This window comes from Harpegnathos saltator, unplaced genomic scaffold (assembly GCF_003227715.2).
Source record: "Harpegnathos saltator strain DR-91 unplaced genomic scaffold, Hsal_v8.6 scaffold277, whole genome shotgun sequence".
Taxonomy (NCBI): Eukaryota; Metazoa; Arthropoda; class Insecta; order Hymenoptera; family Formicidae; genus Harpegnathos; species Harpegnathos saltator.
In genome coordinates, this window is record NW_020230069.1 from 203,357 (window position 1) to 224,455 (window position 21,099).

The window sequence follows — 21,099 nt, forward strand, 5'->3', positions numbered from 1 at the left end:
GCGCGCCGCGTTGGACACTTGTTGGAGGCCCGCGCGCGCCCGCGCGATCGTTCATCGCGATAGCCGCGTCGCGCTTTAATCGTAACGTGACTTTCATCTACATAGCTAATCAGGCAATTCCGCCGTGTCGCGCGCGCGGTAGCCTTGAATAATTATTTCTGTTTTCATCGCGTTACGCTGTTGTTCCTCATCGCATGCATCAGACCCGTCCGCTCGGCGCTCGCAGAAAAGACGCCGCCGCCGCGAGTCGATCGATCGATCGATCAATCGATCGATGGATCTGCTCCGGTCGATGCCGATCAAATCGCCTCGGGCGAATCGGCGGTGAGCTAAGCCCTCCGATTGTCCGTCTGTTTATCCGCGAGCTTGATCGCTCGCGCGATGCGGTCGTCGTAGCGCTCGACGACGCGATTCCGACGCGTTACGCCGACTTTTTTCAGCTGTTACGCAAGCCCATGTAGGCGATCCCCCTTCGTGCGCGACGCGCCTTCGTTCACCTGGCGAAATTCGTCGCGGCGAGTCCTTCGGAGAGAGAGAGATAGAGAGAGAGAGAGATAGAGAGAGAGAGAGAGAGAGAGAGAGAGAGAGAATTCCCGATGCGGGATGGTAGCCGAGTCCCCCGGCTCGAAATCGCAGCTCGATTCCGTCGACGAGAAATATTTCCGCGCGCGCGCGCGCAGGAGATATTGTCGCGTTGACGCACGGCGAAGGTAATTCCTGTCGGAGATGTTATAGAGTTACGTTGCGTAAGTGAAGGCGAGAAAAGTGCATCCTGTTACACGCGCATCACACCACACCCGTCGCTGCTCGTCGTAATTTTTCAAATCGCGCGTACGAATTGCAGCGCAGCTTTATTTATACGATCGCGCATGCGCCGCATAATTAATTCGAGTTAATGCTTAAACGTTGGGAATATTGCCGGCGCGCCAATCGCGAGATTCTCGCCGAGATATTATCGTGCTGCAATTTGCGCTACGCCGTGCCGAAGAAATCCCGGATAAGGATTTCATCCTCGATAGGCGGCGGATTTGCAAGTGCGTTACGCCTCGCGATATGCTATAATTATTTATTCTTCCCGCGACGGACATGTGTAAATAATATGTACAGAGAGTATATAAAAAGTATCGGGACGGCGAAATATCTCGAAAACTAAGCATTTTGGAGGAAAATGTTCTCGATAAAAGTTGCGCGGCTTTGAGGAGGACATAAAACAACTATATAATTTTGTTTACAGATGGCGCCACTTTCAAGATATTCACTGATCATTACCTTTCTTAAATGGAAAGCCTAATTTTTTATCGTGTCATCTTTTTCCACCAATTAGTTTCAATAGCTTTCGTCTGAAACATTTTCTTATTTGCCCAATAGTTTCTTAGATATTTAAGGAAAATTTGGTAATTTCTTTCTCAACATTTAACTTACGATACCTCGCTAAGTATTTGTCGGAAGAGAAAATAGTACTAGACTTTTTTACTCTATTTGGTCTTGAGAATATATTGTTACAATAGCGCCCTGACTGTTTGTTAATTTGATGATTTTAAAATTAACGACGTCGCGTCTATCAAAATTTGCCCGCTTGGAATTTTAATGCTTCCCCGCACTATCCTTCGAGACGGATCTACAGTTCCAGAACAGGACGATTAAAGCCGTTTGCGTAATTCTCGGGATATTAAGCCGACAAGAGTTACAAGTTATATTAATATTAAATTACCCAGGATACATCAGCATGTATCATCGCTTGATGCGAAAAGCTGCTGCGAAAGAATTCTCCTGCGTCCCGGAGCTGCATTCCAAGCGCTAAGTACGCCCCGGGTTGGAACAACGATTCGCGTAACGCTCCTAAAAAAAAAAAAAGAAAAAAAAACTTGAAACACGAAAAGCGTCCAGCTGCCTATCGGAAGCCGCGGCGTCCGCGCGGAGATCCGGCGGCGGCGAATACCACCGGCGGTTTCCCGCCGCCGCGAAAAATCGCCTCCCCCTTTCTTACTCGCGAAAATCAGCTGCAGCGCAGTTAGCCACCGCGGCGGCGAAACTACGGCGCATAACATCCACTGGAGCGGTATGCCACACGATACTTTTATGCGCGTCCACACCGCCGGCCGGACACTTACGTAATCGCAATGATCTCACATTGTGGGTGGAGACTTGCCGCTGCTAACACGCGCGCGTGCTCGCGCGCAAACGAACGCGGGCGAGCGAAGCGCGCGCGCGTGCGCGCACCGACGAGGGCATACACCGTGTCCGAAAAGTACGCGCTTCTGCGCGCTCGCGTGTCCCTTTGTCCTCTTTGCGGAACACCGCGCCGGTTGCGAACTTCAGCGACCTCGGCGAGCAACGTCGAGCGAAGCTTCCCGCCTGCGATCAAGGACGGCCCTGAAGTTGACAAAGTTCGGCGACTCTTTCGGACGGCAAACACCGCGAGCTTTTCCGCCTGCGAAAAAGTCGCAAGCCCGTAAGTCGTTCGTCGTCGCGGAGCGCGACTCGAGCGGATTTCCCGCTGACAGTCGGGATCTTTTCCTCTTCGCGATATCTTCCTTTTCACCTCCCGACTGAGAACTTCAGAGCCTTTCGAGCGGAACAGACGCATCTCTCTCAACGCGGCGATGAGCGCCGGCGGCGTCGTACGTTCGAAATTGCAACTCGGCAAAATTTTTTTTCTATCACGGCACGGTTGTAATCAGGCGATCAAAGCAAATACGCGTATTTGCGCTTGGTCGTTCGCACTATCAGGCGGTATTTTCGCACGAGACACCGACAATACGCGGAAATGCGCGACGTTAATCGAGCATACAAAACAGCACGGCGAATTTATAAATGTAAAGTGCGCGTAAAAATACACGAGCGTATTTTGATGCAATAATGATATTCTGTTGCATTATACGCAATTACGACTGCGCGAGAATATAAATAGGCGCCATTCAGAGTCAAGACGAGATCGACGTTTCGCCCGAAATTGTTATTATCCGTTCGGTTCGATTCCTTGAAATAAAGAATCTCTGAATCTGCCAGAACGACGGGCAAGTTTATGCGTCGAGACTTATATTTTTCTCAATTCAGTCGCGGATTACGTCGAGTGGAAAAGTTTCGGATCCTCCTAATTAACAGCTCTCTCTCTCCCGCATTCCTGCCTCCGAGCTTGCGTGAGATCACCTGTCGGTCGAGGCGCATCGCTTCCGCTCGTGCCGTGCGCGATTTTTTTCCAGAGCCGCCCACCGTAGGATCGATCCTCTGCTCCTTCTTTCGGATTTTAAGAAACGTGCCGAAGACCGGATGAAATTCGCTATTCGGGTCGCTCGTCCCATGCCGCGGCGACGTTACGGACTCCGGGGATGATTAGCGTGTCGCAAGAGGGAGACCCGGCGCGATTGCGAGATCGTTTGAGAGTAACAATGGCGACGGAGAGAAATTACGCCGGCAGTTTAGGTGTATACGAGAGCGGCGAGCCGCACGTAAGCGGGCACGTAAGCAAGAAAGTCCGCCTCCGCGAATGGTCGCGCGCGCGCGCGGATGTGCCGGCGGTGAAAACACGGCGGGAAGCGGAGCCGGGAAATCGCGGAAACACAACAACCGCCGACAAACGAGTCATTTTTCTTTCATAATCCGCGGACCTGCCTCGCAAAGCGCGGACATACGCGAAATCTCTCCCGCGACGGCTTGCCGACGGGTTTGCAGCGCGAAGCCATTCAGTTCTTAAGGTCCGCGTAATCCGAGTCCGCGTTCGATCGGCGCGCGGAGAGAGTAAATGCAGAGCGCGGAATTCGCGAGGAATTGCCGAGCGAAAGCAGCGATTCCAGTCCCATCGCGGAGCGCGTTCTGCTCGCTCGAGCGGCTCCTCCATTCACGAAAACCGGACATTAACATATATGTAAATCGTTGTAAATGAGTATTAGTACACAAATTGCGGCGATCGGCGGCTGGGTCGTCGCGCAGCGGCCTAATTAAGGTACCGATCGCAAGCGGAGCGGCGATTATCATCGGGCGGAAAGGTGGCCCCTCCCTCTCCGGGGCGAAATTATGTAAAGACGAAAAGTCATGCGGACGAACGACGCGGCCGCGGTGGCGAAGCATTGACATGCTGATTTTATTCCGTTTGTTCAAATGTCTCCGTCGCGAGTCGCGACAGCGCGACGCAAGCGAGAAATGTACCGCGATATCTCGCTCAATAAGTTTGGAATTTTAAGCCGACGCTTTCGTTTCACGCGTCTCTTTATTAGCCGGCGAGCACTAACGCGCGTTGCTGCCGCGCCGCGCCGCGCCGTAACGAAGCGCGATGGAACAATAAACGTCGAGGTGAGTGTCGATAACGAGCGCACGGCGCATTAGTAGCACCGCGTGGTACCGCGGTACGTGGTCTTTCCCCGGTCCAAAATTAGAACACTTTCACTGTCGCACGAGAGAGGCTCGACCCCTCGACCGCGGCATATTTCATGCGCGGCACAATAGGGACGTGCAACATTTGAGCGCGAGTCGTTACTCCGAAATTACAGTTCTGCGCCCGATAGGCGCATCGCTCCACTGCGTCATACGTTACGTACGGTGAAGCGAGCGCACCGCGCAGCGCCGTAATTTCGAGAGGATGTGCGGTCTACATCCCTTTATTACCGAATATTTATTCTCACCCGTCGCTTTTCGACGTCTCAGACCGAGCGACGTTCGCGAGTTCATCAGCGCTTCATCTAAAGTGCGCGAGAAGCCGGCCTCGCCCTCGGAGCCTGCGCTTCGCCCAGACGATCATTTATTTATTTATCCGTGGAGAAGAATGCCCCTTGTGACACGCACAAAAAGGACAGTGCAAGCGTCCGCCAAATTGACAAATTTTCCAATCTTCTAACTTTTCACATTTCAATGTTTTCAAATTATTCATAATTAACCCTTTGAGGCATAGTGCTGAGTATACTTGCCACCTATTTATCCTCACATTTTCCTGAAATATTTCACATTTGAGGGATTCTTGTCGGGTTTTTTGCGTCTTTTAGCTTCTTACATGATATGGGAACACACGTGAAAGGTTGAAAAGTGTTTTGCATAAGTTGTTCATTTATTATGAATGAACAAAGTGTGAGAAGTACACATTTTTTCAGAAAAAAATCATTTTCCACGAACTATGAGTGAATTTTTTGCTCAAAATCAAGATTTGGCGATTTTTCGGATCGCTGATTACGAATCTGAGGTCCAAATTCCAAAATTAATTTTCCAAGATGGCGGATTGAAGATGGTGGATCATAGAATTTTTGTCAAATTAGCTAAAATTGTACTCTGGTCAGTTTTTGAGGTCGCTGATTACGAATCTGAGGTCCACATTCTAAAATTCATTTTCCTAGATGGCGGATTTCAGATTATCGCGATTTTTCATATTTGTGGCCGCCATCTTGGATCCGCCATCTTGAATTTCGAAAATCTGATAACGGATTCGTCATCAGCGAGCGCAGAAACCCCGTATATAAATTTTCGTGTGATTCGGATTTTTTGAAAGATACGTGCCTCAAAGGGTTAAAGAAATAAGGAAGAAACGGTATTTCTCTCAACGGAGGTCGACCATGGATCGACAACCCTTACAGAAATATATTACTGGCTGCCGTATAAATTGGCCCGTGATAATAAGTAATTTCAGTGTTCGTACGAGTAATAAAATTATTATTAAAATTATCACACAGCCAGTAATAAATTTCCGTTCGACCGGCGAGCGCGAGATTTTTCCGAAGATCCGGTAAATCCGAGACGAGCGTGAAGCTTCTAAAGACGCTTCGTTTAACCGCTGCCGCTTAAACAGAGGATAATTTTTCGTCGGAGCATTTATAAAGCGCGAGCGCTCGCGGAATTGCAGTTCGCTGGAAAAATTCGCCGTAGAAAATTACGGCCGTAACTCGCACACGCTGACGCCGTTACGGACGCGCCGATTAACAGCGTGTTTATTTTCCTAACGACAAGCGCATCTTTTTCCACGTCGTAAGCGATGCCCCGTTAAAAGCGCACGTTGATTCGCACCGGCTCGTTACCGGCTCACCTGTGTTGGAGCCATTACGCGCGCATATTAATCTAGATCCGATATTCGCATTTGACGCCAGCAATTACAGCCTCCGTCGTTGTCGTCGTCAATCCTCCCTCAGCGCGCGCGCAACTAATTTCGCCGGTTTTACACGGCCGACGACGTGAAAATTAGCCGAATAGCCCGCTCGTATCGCACCGTTCATCGCGATTCGATAACGCACGCCGCTAAAGAGAACACCAGATGCAACGGAACCCGCTTATCAGACTTTCCCAGCTGGATACCGGGCGCGGCGTAGCAGCGCGAGAGACCGCTTCAATTTTCAGCTCGTTAATACACTCTCGTTATCGATCTCACCGGGCCCCGGGTGCGGAGGACGAGAAGGGGGAGGGCCACGAGGCGCGAAGGAGAAAGAGAGAAAACCGAGGCAAGCGGATGAGAATTTTTTACCCATACGATGCCCCCATCGGGGGGACCGGCTGCGGGGCCTCGCTACCGTTTCTTCAATAACACAATCTTTTTTTCTGCGTCGAGCGTATATACGAGTACGTTACACGGAGGCGTGTAACAGGCGAGCAGGCAGGCGAACGAGCAGGCGGCGGTGGCGGCGGCGGTGGCAGCGAGTGAGTCCCGAAGGGGCCTCGAGTGTACGAACGGGGCCCGCGATAGATGAAAGTGAAAGGAAAGAGGTAGAAAGGGTTGGCGGAGGTAGGTAGGTAGGTAGGTAGGTAGGTAGGTACTCGCGGGGCCGCTGTTACTCGCTGTTACTCGCCGTATATACTCCGGCCGCCCGCGGCGGCCCAAGAGCGCGCGAGCGCGAGATTTACAATCGCCACGAGCCCAGAACGAGGCCCACAGGAGGGAACGATCGGGGAAAATACCAAGACCAAGCGCGGCCGCCGCCGCTTGTGTACCTGCAGAGGTGCGACGCGACGCGGGCCTCCGCACACGCTTACGTAGAGCCGCGCGCGGATCGCACCGCGCGGCGCGGAGCGGAGCGCGAGGGCCGGCGATTAGGCTCTCTCTCTCTCTCTCTCTCTCTCTCTCTCCCTCTCTCTGTTTCTCTTTCCGCCGTCGAGTGCCGCGTGGGCGCGAAAGCGTTCTCTCGTCATGCGATTCCGCCCGACTTTACGATAATTTTCTGTTACGACCTGCGCTCGCGCTCGCGCGCGTGGAACGCCAGGCAGGCTCGGATTCAGGCGCGCGAAGCTGCGAAATTGTGCAATATTCCGGTGACGAGGTGCCTTTTCGTCGCGCGTTGGCATTAAACGGGCCGTGTACGTAAAACGCACGCGCGCGTACGCGCAAGAGCGAGCTATCGAAAATAACGGAATTCGAAAGCGACCAGTATCTTTTTCCGTTCTCCCCGTGGAATCAAGCTGTCTGTCGTCGGTTGCAAAATCGCCGGTTGGAACGTAGTCGCTCTCGTGAGCTGAGCGGAATGTATATACGCTGGATTCTTTTCCGAGATGCATGCAATCCCTGGACGATATCACAAAGGGCCAAGCGCGGCGCATTGGGTAACTCGACCCTGACCGTAGAAATGGAGTCACGCGGATCTCCGAGCTGTGATCTTCTGTCTGCGGAGCATAATGGAGATTATGATACGCGAGTCTTTCCCAACGTGGCATTTTAGCCCGCGATGTTCATCGGACGTGCATCTGATACGAGCAACGAGAGATATTCCTTGCGCGGAGCAGAAGGATCGGTTGAGTTAACGCGACAATAAACGATCCGCGCACGCGCGTTTCGCCGGGAGGCAACGGAATTTCTGGTCCTTATGGACCAGACGTGGGAATTATGTTCCGTTCAAACGGGAGGAGGATTACAATTGTGCCATAAAGCTTGATCGTACTGCGGTAGGACTGATATTGGATATTATAAATTGCAATAGAATTAATAGATCAAAAGAGAAACGGTAAAGCATTCAGGTAATTATTAGGAGCGTGGTTTAGTTTTGAAGATTTTTCTTCTCGAAAACTGATTTTCTTAAACAAGATATAATGAACGATTACCTTAATCGAAATATTTTCTTCCGTTTTCTACAACTTTGTGGCCATTTTTCTGGCAAGAGATGGATTCCGCGACGATAAAAAGATTCTTCTTTGGAGTTGATCCAATTTTCAACAGACTTTTGCACTTGTTCAAAGTTATGAAAGTATGCATTCTCTAGAGCATGTTGCATCGACCAGAACTGGTGATAATCGGATGGAGCAATGTCTGGAGAATACGCGGGGTGCGGTAAGACTTGCCATTCCAGCTCTAATAGCGTTTGCTTCATAAGGACGAGCATTGTCGTGAAGAAGAATCACTTTGCGTCGTGTACTCGCAACTGTTAGTCGTTTTTGGTCCAATGTTCGCTCCAATTTATATAATTGTTGTCGATAACGATCAGCGGTGATAGTTTCATTCGGATTTAACAGTTCATAGTTCACAACACCTTCCTGATCCCACCAAGTAAGCAGCAATACCTTTGAACCGTGAATGTCATGTCTCGAAGTGGATGTTGCTGGTTGGCCTGAATCAACCCATGATTATTTCGTTTGGGATTATCGAAATAGATTCATTTTTTTATTTCCAGTAACAATTCCATACAAAAGATCTCTTCATCTTTTGCCTGGCGATCAACGAAATGCAAATGTTCAACCGGTTCGCAATGGTATTTTCCGATCATTCATGTGAAACCCATTTTTCTTCTTTGTGAATTTTTCCCATATCATGTAATTGTTTAGTAACTGTTGTACGGCCAACATTTAATGCTCCGGCGAGTTCTGAAGTGGATTATACTGGATTTTCGTTCAATAATGCTTGCAAATCTATATTTTCAAGCTCTTTTGCTTGTCCCGAGCGCTATTTGCCGTTAACATTGAAATCACCGCTTTGAATCGTCCGAACCAATATTCACATGTCTCAATTCATGGAGCAACATTGCCATAAATTTCTATGAAAATTCTACGACCTTCAGCCGCCGTTTTCTTCTGATTAAAAAACAAAAGCAACGCATGTCGAAAATGCTTCTCAAGGAGTCCCATTTTTAAAATGATATTAACACGATTTCTACTGCTATTGTTGCTATTGCAAGTAAATGTCTAAATATCACGGATTAATATTAAAGCATTAAGAAACAATAGCTGTGAGTGGAATGTCTTCGACAAAACTGACACTGGTGCCAAGTTCTCTTGCAAAACCCTCAAAACTAAATAACTCTCTTAATATATATCGTATAAAAAAATAAAACGCGCGTAATATTTTTGAATAAATAATGTATGAGTAATTTCGGGCGTAATTTCTGTATGGTGCAATTGCACAGAAATTTTGTAATTTTCGCTAACGTATTATCTCCGTGTACGCACACAACAGATGGATTAAGATTTCACATTTTCCTCCTTTTCGTCAGTATTTCAGTCTCGCAGATATATTCTTCAACCACAATGGAAAAGAAATGAAGCGGATACGACACACTCCGGCTCCGAGCGACACGTGTCCCAAAACTATACTACTCGACGTCGTGGCGAAATGCGAGTGAGAACAAGGAACGATGTACTCGAAACGTTACGTCACGGTGTGAATTTCTAGACTTCCCGAAAGCAGTTACAAAAGGCAGGAGGAATCAATCGGCCGTTGAATTATGGGAGCAGGCCGCGGGTGAAAACTGCCGGTAATTGCTGGCGGTAACCGCTCGCGGTAAACCGCTTTGCGAGGAACCGTGGAACCGATTTGTTCTGTAGGGGCAAACAATTGGGAATTTATTGGCGCGCATTAGCCGGTTAAACCGTTTGGAGCTTCGAGCGGAATGCTCGCAAGGTAACGCATGATAAACGAGCAGCTCGCCGCTCTCGAGCAGCGAAGCCGAAGAAACCTACGAGTCTCTCTCGCGGTAGCCAAACTCTCAAGGTTGCGACACGTAGACGTGGCGGACGACGCGACGCCGCGACGGAGCTAATGGAGAGCACGGCTTCAAATTGAGAGTACGTAACTTTCTTTCTCGTAAAGGTGAGACACGAGAGGCGCGATTGCGCGGCCCGCTCGCTCATTTGAGACATGATATTTAGGCGCGCAACACGAACAACCATATTTCGTACAATCGACGGAAATTTCAGCGGCCGTCGTAATCGTACCTGCCAATTCGGCACGACTCGGCTCACTCAGGTGAAAGTATACGCGGCGGGTGAAACATTTTCGCCTAACGTCCTAAATCGTTAAAGTCCGCCTCTTAATCGCTCGGTGTGCGTCGCGAATTATCGGCGAGAGATGCGTTGGAGAGACCGTTAACCCACACACACACACACACACATACATGATCGCGCGGGGATTTTTCTGCTCTCATGTCGTCATTAATTCACGTGCGTTACGAGTGCATTTGGAAATGAGGAAACAAATATTTTCGATGCAACTACAATTTGTCGCTTCGCTAGGCCGCGGGTTTATTCAACGCTCGATTATTCAACCACCGGAGATGATTCTGTGTACACATATCGGGATTTTAGTTCGCGAGGAGCAAAAGGCTGTCAAAGTCGAATGTCTGATGTACTTTTCTTCAGCGGGACCGTAATTTATTGGCGGACCGCAGTTCTTGGCGGATGCCAAGGCGGACGAGAAACTCGAGAAACGTTTTCCGGCGTCCGCTTGAGATGTCTTCTGAATAATTGAGCCTCAACAAACAATCGTCTACGCGTGAGAAACCCTTTACTTCACCTCGCGCTCGTGGATGTCGCAGCAGCGGCCGACAAATGTAGACGCCTCTCGTCAGAGCTCGCCCAATTAAGTGCCCTCCGATGAGCGGCCGACAAATACATAACGATGGCCATCCGCGTTCGCTCGCGCGCTTCGATTTTCACGGCTAATTTTGTGATTACACGTGACGATGGAGTAATGGATCGGTCGTTTGGCCTCTTCCCTTGTGGTTACCGACCCGGCGATTTTCTGACGGCGCTGTAGCGCGAGTTTTCGGCCGAGTTGCGGCTAATGGCGCGAAATCAGCCTCTCGCCGGCCATCCGGCGAGCAGAAATCAAATCAACGGCAATTTTTTATGCCTGATGTGGCATGACTAGGCAAGCTGTATGAAGGCATTATGAGTGGTCCTTATCCAGTCGGAATGTGCCAATTATCTCGCAATATTTTCCGGATTATACCCTGACCAGCGATGACGTCATTATTTGGATGCCTGATTTGGTCCTGATGACATTCGATCAGGTTTCTCGACTTCGGGCAATTTTATCAGGACATTATGCAGCAGTGCGTTTCACTCCTTATTACGTGCCGGATCCGATAAAGTTATTCGGGCCCTATCTGAAGTTTAGAAGCCGGATGGGGTTTTAATATAGCCGTGGGACGATGTTCTGCTCGGGATGTTCTGCTCGAGATCCTTCGATCGCGCGGCGCCGCAGGCTCCGACAGCCCTGCGCTCGCGATATCGCGGGGAATCCCAAGCGACGTGAAAAACCCGGCAGGGAAAATCGGGAAAGTCGTCGGGTCGGCTGATGCTCCAACGAACTCGCGACACCTCGGTTCTACGCGCCGAGCAGTGTTGTGATACAGGAAATTGATGTTCAAAAAAGTCTACAGCATTCAATTCTCAAGCGATTGGGAAGATTTTTTTTTTTTAATGAAGGTGAGAAGATTACCTACGATTTTACCGAGCGATATTTTCGATATCAGAAATCCTAACCAAATCCTTAATAGATAAAGTATGAAATATTGGTAAATATGAAAGTATGAAATTACATCTTCAGAAGATAATTTTTTTCTACTTCTGTCAACGCGCAAACCATTATAATTGCCAAACTGTGGTATATATTGGTTTTCTTCCAATGTCTTCTTACACTTGCGATATATAAATCCGAGGAAATCAATAGCTTATGCATTAAATCTTCATTCGTTGCTGCTCGGGAAATTTTTCGCGTATTGAACTGTGTCTGAATCTTCGAATTTCCTTGTTTCTTGCTTCTGGAGCTTGCAGCTTGCTCTGCAGGTTTACGAGTTGAATAGTAAAAGATTTACAATCCATGGATTCATAGTTTGGCAATTATAATGGTTTGCGCGTTGACAGAAGTAGAAAAAATCCTCTTCCGAAAATGTATCAATATTTCATACTTTGTCTATTAAGGATTTGGTTAGGATTCCTCATATCGATAATATCGCTCGATAGAACAGTACATAATCTCACCTTCATTAAATTAATTCTCACCTTCATTGAAAAAAAAAATCGTCCCAATCGCTTGAAAATTGAATTATGCTGTAGACCTTTTTGAACATCAATTTCCTGCATCACAACACTGTGCGCCGGCGAGCGCGGACGTGGGAAGCCTCATCTGTGCAAATTCGTCCGTCGCGGGTGCGAGCGAGCTAGCAAAGCAGCTCTGCGGCAAACTTTGTGCAAAGCACTGCGCGTTGTGCGCCGCTCGGCCGGAGGATGCCCCCCCATCGACCTGGCGCGGATCCCGATAAAGCCTCGTCCTTCGCGCCTACGTCACACGTCGTAACCGCGCCCGCCCGTCGGGAAGGCATCACGTGGACTTTCGGCTGTCGTATATTATCGGTCGGCTCTCTCTTGGCTGTCGGATGAGAGAAGTTTCGGAAGATTCGCCGAGATACTCGGCGCGCGCGTGACCCGAAGCTTCTCCTTTCTCGACGACCGCTCAGCGAGTTGGATCGGAAAAATGCTGTGCACGAAGGGAAAAGGGTCGGTCGGGTAGGCTTGCCAGATGCGAAATGACTATTTCCAGGACATTTTTAAGGCGATTTAGCTAGCTCGCTCGCACCCGCGACGGACGAATTTGCACAGATGAGGCTTCCCACGTCCGCGCTCGCCGGCGCACAGTGTTGTGATACAGGAAATTGATGTTGCAGAAAGGTCTACAGCATTCAATTTTCAACGATTTTTTTTTTTTTTTTAATGAAGGTGAGACATTTTTTTACGATTGAAAAATAGGTTATTGGAGAATTTTAGTTAAATTTCAGAGATGGAGGGGTAAGACAGAGCTAAGAGATGCCGCAACAAACAAATGCGTGAATCAAGTACCAGCAGAGAGAAGTTCGGACGTAAACCGTGCGATTGTATTTTTTACCGCGATAATTGTTTAGTTGACATCAATTTTCTCAGTTGGCGCGTCGAAAAATTCGACCGTATAAATCGCTGTGGCCGCTCTCAAGTTTTTCTCTGGTACCAGTTAGAAATATGAATGTTACGATTATGATTTTGTTGAAATTTTGATTTTCTGAGACAGAAGACTTAAATTCCTGGACACGCTTGGGACAAGCTTAAGAATTCCGGGACATTCCCGGAAATCCCGGCCATCTGGCAACCCTACGATCGGGAGGTGAACGCGCGCGTCGCAGCCGACGGAGACGGTGTTTTTGGTTCCCCGAACGGAATTCGTAAGGAGCAGGGCTCGCAAGAAGCAGGAGTTACATTCCCTTCGATCAAGATGCGTCGGGGCTATCATCGCCGCGTTCGGCGGAACTTTCGGCTCGTAAGAAGCGGAGATTCCGTTTCGATCGCGATCGATGTCCATTCTGAAAGGACGAAGCGCAGATACCCGCGCGGATTATCACTCCGAGGAGCCCTCGTAATTATTGCTGGTGCAATTGGCGGTTATCTCGCGCGGCGGCGTTGATCCTCCGAGCGGTCGATACGTCTAGCGATGATTAGACGTACAATTCCGAGTGACTCATCCGGTAATCTGCGCGCGGTCGACATTTCTCCGCGACCGCTCGAAAAGCGGCCGGAGGAGGACTGCGTTCGACAGGAGCGTCGCGTTCGCGCGATATTGACCTCGCGAGCGTCTTTCTCCACGCGGGATCAACAAGTGGATTCGCCGGCGGGGCTGGACAAAACCGCGTGGTCGCTCGTATCGATCGCGAGGACGCGAGAAGGGCGAGAGGCAGGCGAGGAGTCCGAGAGAGAGAAACGGGAATAAGAACTTCCTCTCTTGCGGCGCGAATTGCACGCGCGGATTCCCACGGTGCGAGATAAGGCAGACGGCAGATAAAGAGAGACCACGAGGAGAGATGTGAAGGGGAAGCGAACAGCGAAAGAGAGAGAGAGAGAGAGAGAGAGAGAGAGAGAGAGAGAGAGAGGAGAGGAGGGAGGGAGGGAGAGAGGAAAAAAGAAGGAAAAGGACGATGGGAAGAGAAAGGACGGGCTGGTAGAAGGAGGAGGAGGAGGAGGAGGAGGAGAAGGAGGAAGCGAGGAGGGCGCAGAGGAGAGGGAAAGAGAGCCCGCGCGAGGACGATGTGGGAAAAGAGGAAGCTAATCAGAAGCGGAAGTACGCTCCGGCGAAGCCCGAGGCCTTGAGAAGGCATACAGAGTCGGCCGTGCAGCTTTTAGCTCTCTTAATTGCAACTTCATTTAACCGCGCGGTTCGGCCAATCCGGGCTCTTCGCACGGCGGCGGCGAGAGCGCGTCTTAATAAGCGTCTTATCGCACGCGCGCGCGACGAAGACGAAGCAGCGTCTGCGAAAGGAAACGGACGAAGCGTGGAAGGCGAGGGAAATACCCGGAGGGAAAGGTGCACATCGCGCGCATCTCACTTTGAGCACAGATTACGCGGCCAGAACGATTAGTTTTGCGACTTTGCTCTGACCCGCGCCGTCTCTGCGAGTTCCCCGCCGCTGACGTTGATCGTTGCGTCGCACAGTGGGATCAGATGACATTTTTTGGTTCAAAATTCTCTAGAGACCCGAATTTCCAACCGATCATTGACACCAATGGATGAGGTGGATCCTGAATTAATCCCAAAGAAATCTGTCTAGTCGAAATTTTGAAAAAATTATCGGTTCAGGGTTCATGGGTTTAGGGTTTGTCTGAGAAGTTTATCGTTTAAAGTACAGGGTCTTGAGTTCGATCTCAATGGGTTCGAGCCTATGGATACTAAATGCGAGACCCCAGAACTTATAATCACCTTTTAGAAAACTCAGAATTTCCAAGCTCATCATTTCAGTCCACATTAAGGAAGAATTAAGGATTAAAATCCCTCGGTTTTGCGCTTAACGGATCTATATTTGATGTTTTTGTATTTTGAGCATATGAGTTTTGGGTTAATGGGTTTCTGGTTCAAGATCGATAAATCTCGAGGTGTCTGTTGATTGGTTTCATAGTTTCAATCCGCTGAATACGCTATTAGATGGAAATAAGTGTCGAATAATGAATATTTCACAAGTTTCTCGCGTTTAACGATAATTTTTCCTCCTTCGGGGCTAGTAATTCGAGAACAAAATTTTTTTTTTAATTTTGGCAAGACAGATCTCTTCGGAATTTATTCAGGATCAACCTCATCCATTGGTGTCGATGATCGGTTGGAAATTCAGGTCTCTAGAGAATTTTGAACCAAAGAATGTCATCTGGTCCCACTGTGCGCCGGCTCGGATTCTCTAAAGCGTGTCGAACGCCGGACATGTCTCTTTGATCCTCGGGTTGAGACAACGCGATAGCGACACCGAGACGCCTCTGGAACGAATGCGAAAAAGCGAGTCTTTCCCTTTCACTGAGAGAGAGAGAGAGAGAGAGAGAGAGAGAGAGAGAGAGAGAGAGAGAGAGAGAGGGAGAGAGATTGAAGAGGAGCACTCGCAAGTTGCAGCTGTGATCGCACGGCGGGACAATCGCAGGAGGAACAATTATTTTTGCGGTAAGTGCCATTGCGGCAATGAGTTGCTCGTGTCGTTCGATTGTATCGATCAATCGATATTTCTTACTTCGCAAGCAAGTGTCTTGTCCCCCAGCGACGTTTCGATTTTATTCTGTTCGATTGCAATCTCTGCGAGTCGATTCGAATTTTCACTGCGACAACTCGGATATGAAGAGTGCATCTTTGTCTTTAACCTTTTAACGCTTACTGGTAACTATAGTTACCAGAAACACATTTAAGAATCCATAACTTAGTCAAAAAAGGAGATATTTTTGTTTTCTTTGCACCTGCACTGTAAAGGTGAATTCTTCTTCTAAAAAGTGGTATACAGATTATATGTAGATTCGATTTAGTCTGTTTTTAGCACAGTTTTAATGATAACATAGGGCGGCCAGTTCACTTTGACAACAAGAAACTGAAGATGACCGAAGACATCAGGAAGTGTTACAACAAGCACATGCCTGTTAAGGAAAACAGTAAAAGACGTTGTCAATTGTGCAGCTCGAAAGGGAAGCAAAGCAGGACAAAAATAATTCGCAAAACCTATAAAATTCCCTTCTGCATCTCTCGATGCTTCATGCAATTCCATTCCGGGTAAATAAAGATCAAGTTCTGAATATGAGTTTTATGTTTCGAGGAATTTTTCCAACCATTAGGTGTGATATAAAATTATTAAAACTAAAAAAAGAATTTAACCGATCAGGCGTATTTTTCGCTTCTGGGAATAGTTTCTGCTTGGAAAGATAGTATTTCGTAGATATAAAATTCTGATATTTTTTTTTTGTTATCACTACTTATAATTTCAGTTCTCAAAAAACTCAAAAAACAAATTTTATTCTTAAAACACTTATAAAAAAGTGGGGCGCTAAAGGATCAAACACGCGGAAGTCGATAACGACGGAAGTCGAATGAATTCGATAACGAGTTTACGAATATCCAACCGGCGCACTTGGCGCATCGGGTATCTCGATTGCGGTTATCTCGCAATATCCACATTAATGACATCGCACAGCGATAATCGACCTTTCAATATAGCTACCGATGAGCAATTCGATAGAACGATAGCCGCCGCGTGTTGCGGCATTTTTTTCCGGTCTATTAGCGAGGTATTCGATATTTTCGCGAGAACCAGCGGCGGCCCAGCTTTGATCGGCGCTGATTGAGTCGCCGCCCCAATCCGACAGGTTGGCCGTAATTAACAGAAATCACTCAAGTTCGTTAGTTTATGTAGCGCGAATTGGATGCGTGCGATTCACCGTGACGGTTCAGTTCAATTCGCTCCGCCAGATATCGATTGATTGCTATCGGATTGCGCGTATCAGACGCGAGCTACAGCGCGTTTGACGGATAATATCGCAGATTACAAAATTGCCCCGCTATCTCATTAATTAATTGCGCTAATCTCGCAAATCGCTTTCGCCTTGCTGTTGATCGTTCGGTAATCGAGCGCGTCCCCCGTGAAAAGACCACCGACAGCATCGAATATATCCGCGTCGGAGCGACGAGACAGCTCGATGAAAAATCTCGTCGCATCTACCAAATAGCGCTGCTATAAATGTATGATGCTCAAAAATGTAAATTGTTGCTCGCACGCGTCGATTGCGCAGAGAAACGACTGATTAAAAGTCGCCGCTCTCGCCAAACGCGCCAAACAGAGAAGATATCGCGATAAAAGTTACGTTAAAATTATATCTCCCTTTACAATTTGTTTTTTTCGTAAGACTGGACTATATCGTCGATATTACAGCGTGAATCAGCGTAGAAATAACGAGCAACAAAAAAGAAGGCAAAACAATTTTCTGTACTAACAAAATCAAACGCGCACTAAAATTTTAAATAAATATACAGTAATTGCGGTCATTATTTTCGCACGGCTCGAGCTCGCAAAAGTGTCGTTGTGATTTTCGTTACGACATTTCCTCCGTGCAGCGATGCCAGTTCGTGGAAACGTCGCGTTTGACGTATGTCAAATTTTTCCGGATGTCCGTTTAATTACATTAAATGTATCGGAGCAAATTGATATTAATCACCGATAATTCTCGCTCGGTCTCGCAGAGGAGTGGCTTTTCCCGCTGATTCCCCTTCATGGCCGCGTAACGTGGTAATTGCACGTTGAGACTCGAGCGTCTCTGCTCGCGGAGCCGCTGCGGGATTCAAGGCGAGAGAGTGACAGCGGAATGTATTCGGGGGAGGACGCGAGTCGAGGGAGAGAGAGAGAGAGAGAGAGAGAGAGAGAGAGAGAGAACGTTCGTCAAATGTTTGCGGTTGTACTATCGTTAAACGTTCTGACCGTAAATCTTCGTAGCGCTTCGCAGGTCGCTTCGCCCGCTTACGCGGCTCTAGCTCGAAATCGAACTGTTGACACGGCCGAATTTATTGTACATTCGCCCGAGGCGGCCACGTAACAGCGGACAGTCTCGCTTATTAATTAAGGCGAGGAAACTCATTTGCGATCTACGACAAATGCCTGTAAATGCGTATTATCGGCTGTGATATCAGTTTTTACTTGTTGAAGAAGGTCGCCTCCTGAAGATCCCTCTTGTGCCTCAAGAGATATCACTCTCTCACGGGATCTTTCATTGTTTGCGCCGCATGAAACAACATCGAGAGAGAGAGAGAGAGAGAGAGAGAGAACGATAAAAACGATCGACATAACGAGACGCGAGGTGATCGAGCGATGCTACCACGACTGTCGGCAGCAATCCACGTCCCGGCGAAAAAATATACGCATAAATCTGCAGCTGTTCTCTCTCATTTGCACACTCTCGAAAATAATATTAACGTCGGGACACGTAACCGAAAAGGGAGGGGAGGGAGGGAGGGAGGGGGGAGGAAAAAATGAAAAAAAAAAATTCGTGCAACGCACGGATATTAAAGAGAAACAACGAAAAAAAGGAGAAAGAAAAAACGAAACAAGAATATTTGCGTCAGCTGTCGCTTACCAAACGAGCTTTCTCGAGCCGCGACTTTTTTTGCCGATGTATCCAGAAAGAAGCCGGCGAGGAGCGCGCGATGTGACGAAAAGGTGATGAGAAAAAAAGGTGGTGGAAACCCGGAATTTCGACTGGTTCACCTTTCGGGGGCCCGGTCGTGACTTTTGTTGTTGCATTCGCGCCGCGATGCACACTTTATGCAGGCCGCGGACTGTGTAAGAGCGCGCCGTGTGATTATTTCTCTCGTCTGAGAGAGAGAGAGAGAGAGAGAGAGAGAGAGAGAGAGAGAGAGAGAGAGAGAGAGAGAGAGAGAGAGGGAGAGAGAGATAATGGCAAGATGAATACGAAATGGCGAACGCAAAGGCACCTTTCGATACGCGACCTTGACTGGAGATCGCTTTTTCTTTCCGATTCGTCATTCCGAGCCATTGATGACCACATTGGACTCGCGCGCTCGCTCGCTCGCGAGGAGCGGCTCTCGCGCCTCGGCTCTTTTTTTCTTCTTCTTTCAAAACGGTTACACAACAGCGCCGTCCATACTGCCGCGACCATGGTGCGCCGCTGAACTTGAATTATTATGCACAGAAGAAGTTTTCCTGCCTTCTCACGCGAGAGTTTATAGCCGCCTCGCCACATAGCCGGCGTATGATATTACTTCTTCTCGTTTTCGCACCGCCGTGCCAGCGAGACGCGATCTCCATCCCTCTCTCTCTCTCTCTCTCTCTCTTTCTCTCTTCTTTTCTCTCTTTATTTCTCTTTCGCGCTCGTTCGCGCGCTTCCTGGTTTTTCCAGCTTTCCCGACAGCTGCGACGACGACTCGGCGGCTGGCCGGATGAGAGAGACGCTGTTTTCAAAATTCTCACTTGCCGTCTATATCGGCCGGCGATAAGAGCATTAACATAACACGCTTATTCGTCAAACGCGCGTTCGACGAGCGTTCAAATACGCTCACTCTCGGCGCGCGGCCGAACGCGTAACGACATTTCAAGTTTCTCGCGACAAGCTCTTACGCGAGGCGAGCTTCCGCCGGGACGGCGACGATAATCCTCGGCGCGCCGCGGAGTGAGTGGAAAGCCATTTCTACGATTGCGCGCTCATTATGTTTGCCCGGCCGCGCGCGAACAATGCATTTCTCCCCGTGAGATATCGCATTAGCGATTCGCGATGAAGCAAATATTCGCCAAGACGGACGCGCCCGCCGCCTTTGCTCGCGGAACTTCATTGTTCGCCGGAGAGTATCGTTTGTCGCTCGCTCGCTCGCTCTCTCTCTCTCTCTCTCTAGCTTCCCCTCTCCCCTCTCGGGCGGAAACGGGGACAGTTTTTCAGGGGACCGATAACTGTGTCATTTGTTCCGTGGCTCCGCGCGCGGGATCATATTTTCCCATTGTCAACGTGGCTACGCCGCAATCCATCTACCTGTCTCTCGCGGCGCGTTGGGCCTCGCCGGCGTTTTTGCGACCAATTACGTGGTCACATTAATTTACACCCCCTCCCCCCGCCGCCCTCCTGCGCGCGGCCAATCGCGCGGAATGTCGGTCCACCGTAACCCGAGAGACAATTGCCTCATTGTCGCGGCCGTAGTTTCACCGTTTCGCGGACGCGAGTACGCGATACGTGCCTGGCGGCCGCCAGGTTGCCGAAGAACTGGCGTCGGCCAAATGCGCGGAGAAGCGGAAAAGCCGTTGCATACGAGGAGGGTCGCGCGAAGGAGGCACTGTTTCCCGTAGTTTCCGGACGTCGGGCGTTCTTCGCGACCAGCGAGCGGCGCGGATCGATCGCTCGTATCGCTCTCTTTGCCTTCGACCTATCATGTCCGCGCGCAAAAGTGACCGTAAATATTTTCCGACGCTTGCGTCCACATTGCGTCATCGATCATCTTTAGCCCCCCTCGGCTGCTCGCTGCCGCATGCGTGCGTGCGTGCGTGCGTGCGTGCGTGCCGCACGCCGCCGGCTCGCTCGCTGACAAAATAGCGCGCGCGAGCGCGCGTTTGTGCGATGACGAGAAGAGCGAGTCGCCTAGAGAGTTGCGCGGCTTCTCTCTCTCTCTCTCTCTCTCTCTTCAATCGCTCCCCTTGATCCCATTTAATTATCCCGTTTCCCTTTCTCCGTTGATGCGCCGCCAAAGCGATGCGCGGCGTCGGCGGCGGCTGGCTCGACTTGTGAAAACTTATCAAGCGCGCGCGATAATGACCGGTTCGCGATCTCGCGCCAAAGTTGCTCAAATTCGCATGACGATGCGACTTTGACAACAAGGCAGGACGAAATACCCGGGCTGATGAAAAGACCAAATCTGAACGCGAAGCATTCGTCGAGCAAGCCACACAGCAACGTCAGTTGTATTTCTCACTGGGAGAGAGACTGGGAATCGCGACGATTCGGTCGGCATGTTTTCTGTAATATTTCCCTCGCTGCGGAGCATCAAGCGGTGGGACGAGCGATTCGCGAGCGACTCATCCGGCCGGCGATACATCGATCGACACCGAGTCTCGCAAAATCCGTTTCCCTCCGGCCTTTCGCCGAGCGCGCCGATCGCGCTGGATTTCACGAGCGAGC

At 49.3% G+C, this 21,099-nt stretch overlaps 1 protein-coding gene across 4 annotated transcripts in view; it reads right to left on the bottom strand.

Annotated features, from left to right (window-relative positions):
* ken (zinc finger and BTB domain-containing ken and barbie protein) overlaps positions 1-21,099 on the bottom strand; it is a 46,831-nt gene that overhangs the window by 22,114 nt on the left and 3,618 nt on the right. For 3 of the 4 annotated variants that reach the window (XM_011147296.2, XM_011147297.2, XM_011147295.2), the window contains one exon: positions 1,712-1,839. The exons of the other annotated variant lie outside the window; for it this stretch is intronic. In XM_011147296.2, coding sequence (XP_011145598.1) covers positions 1,712-1,789 — 78 coding nt within the window. In that variant the 5' untranslated portion in view covers positions 1,790-1,839. The remainder of the gene's footprint in view (positions 1-1,711; positions 1,840-21,099) is intronic. 4 annotated transcript variants of the gene reach the window in all.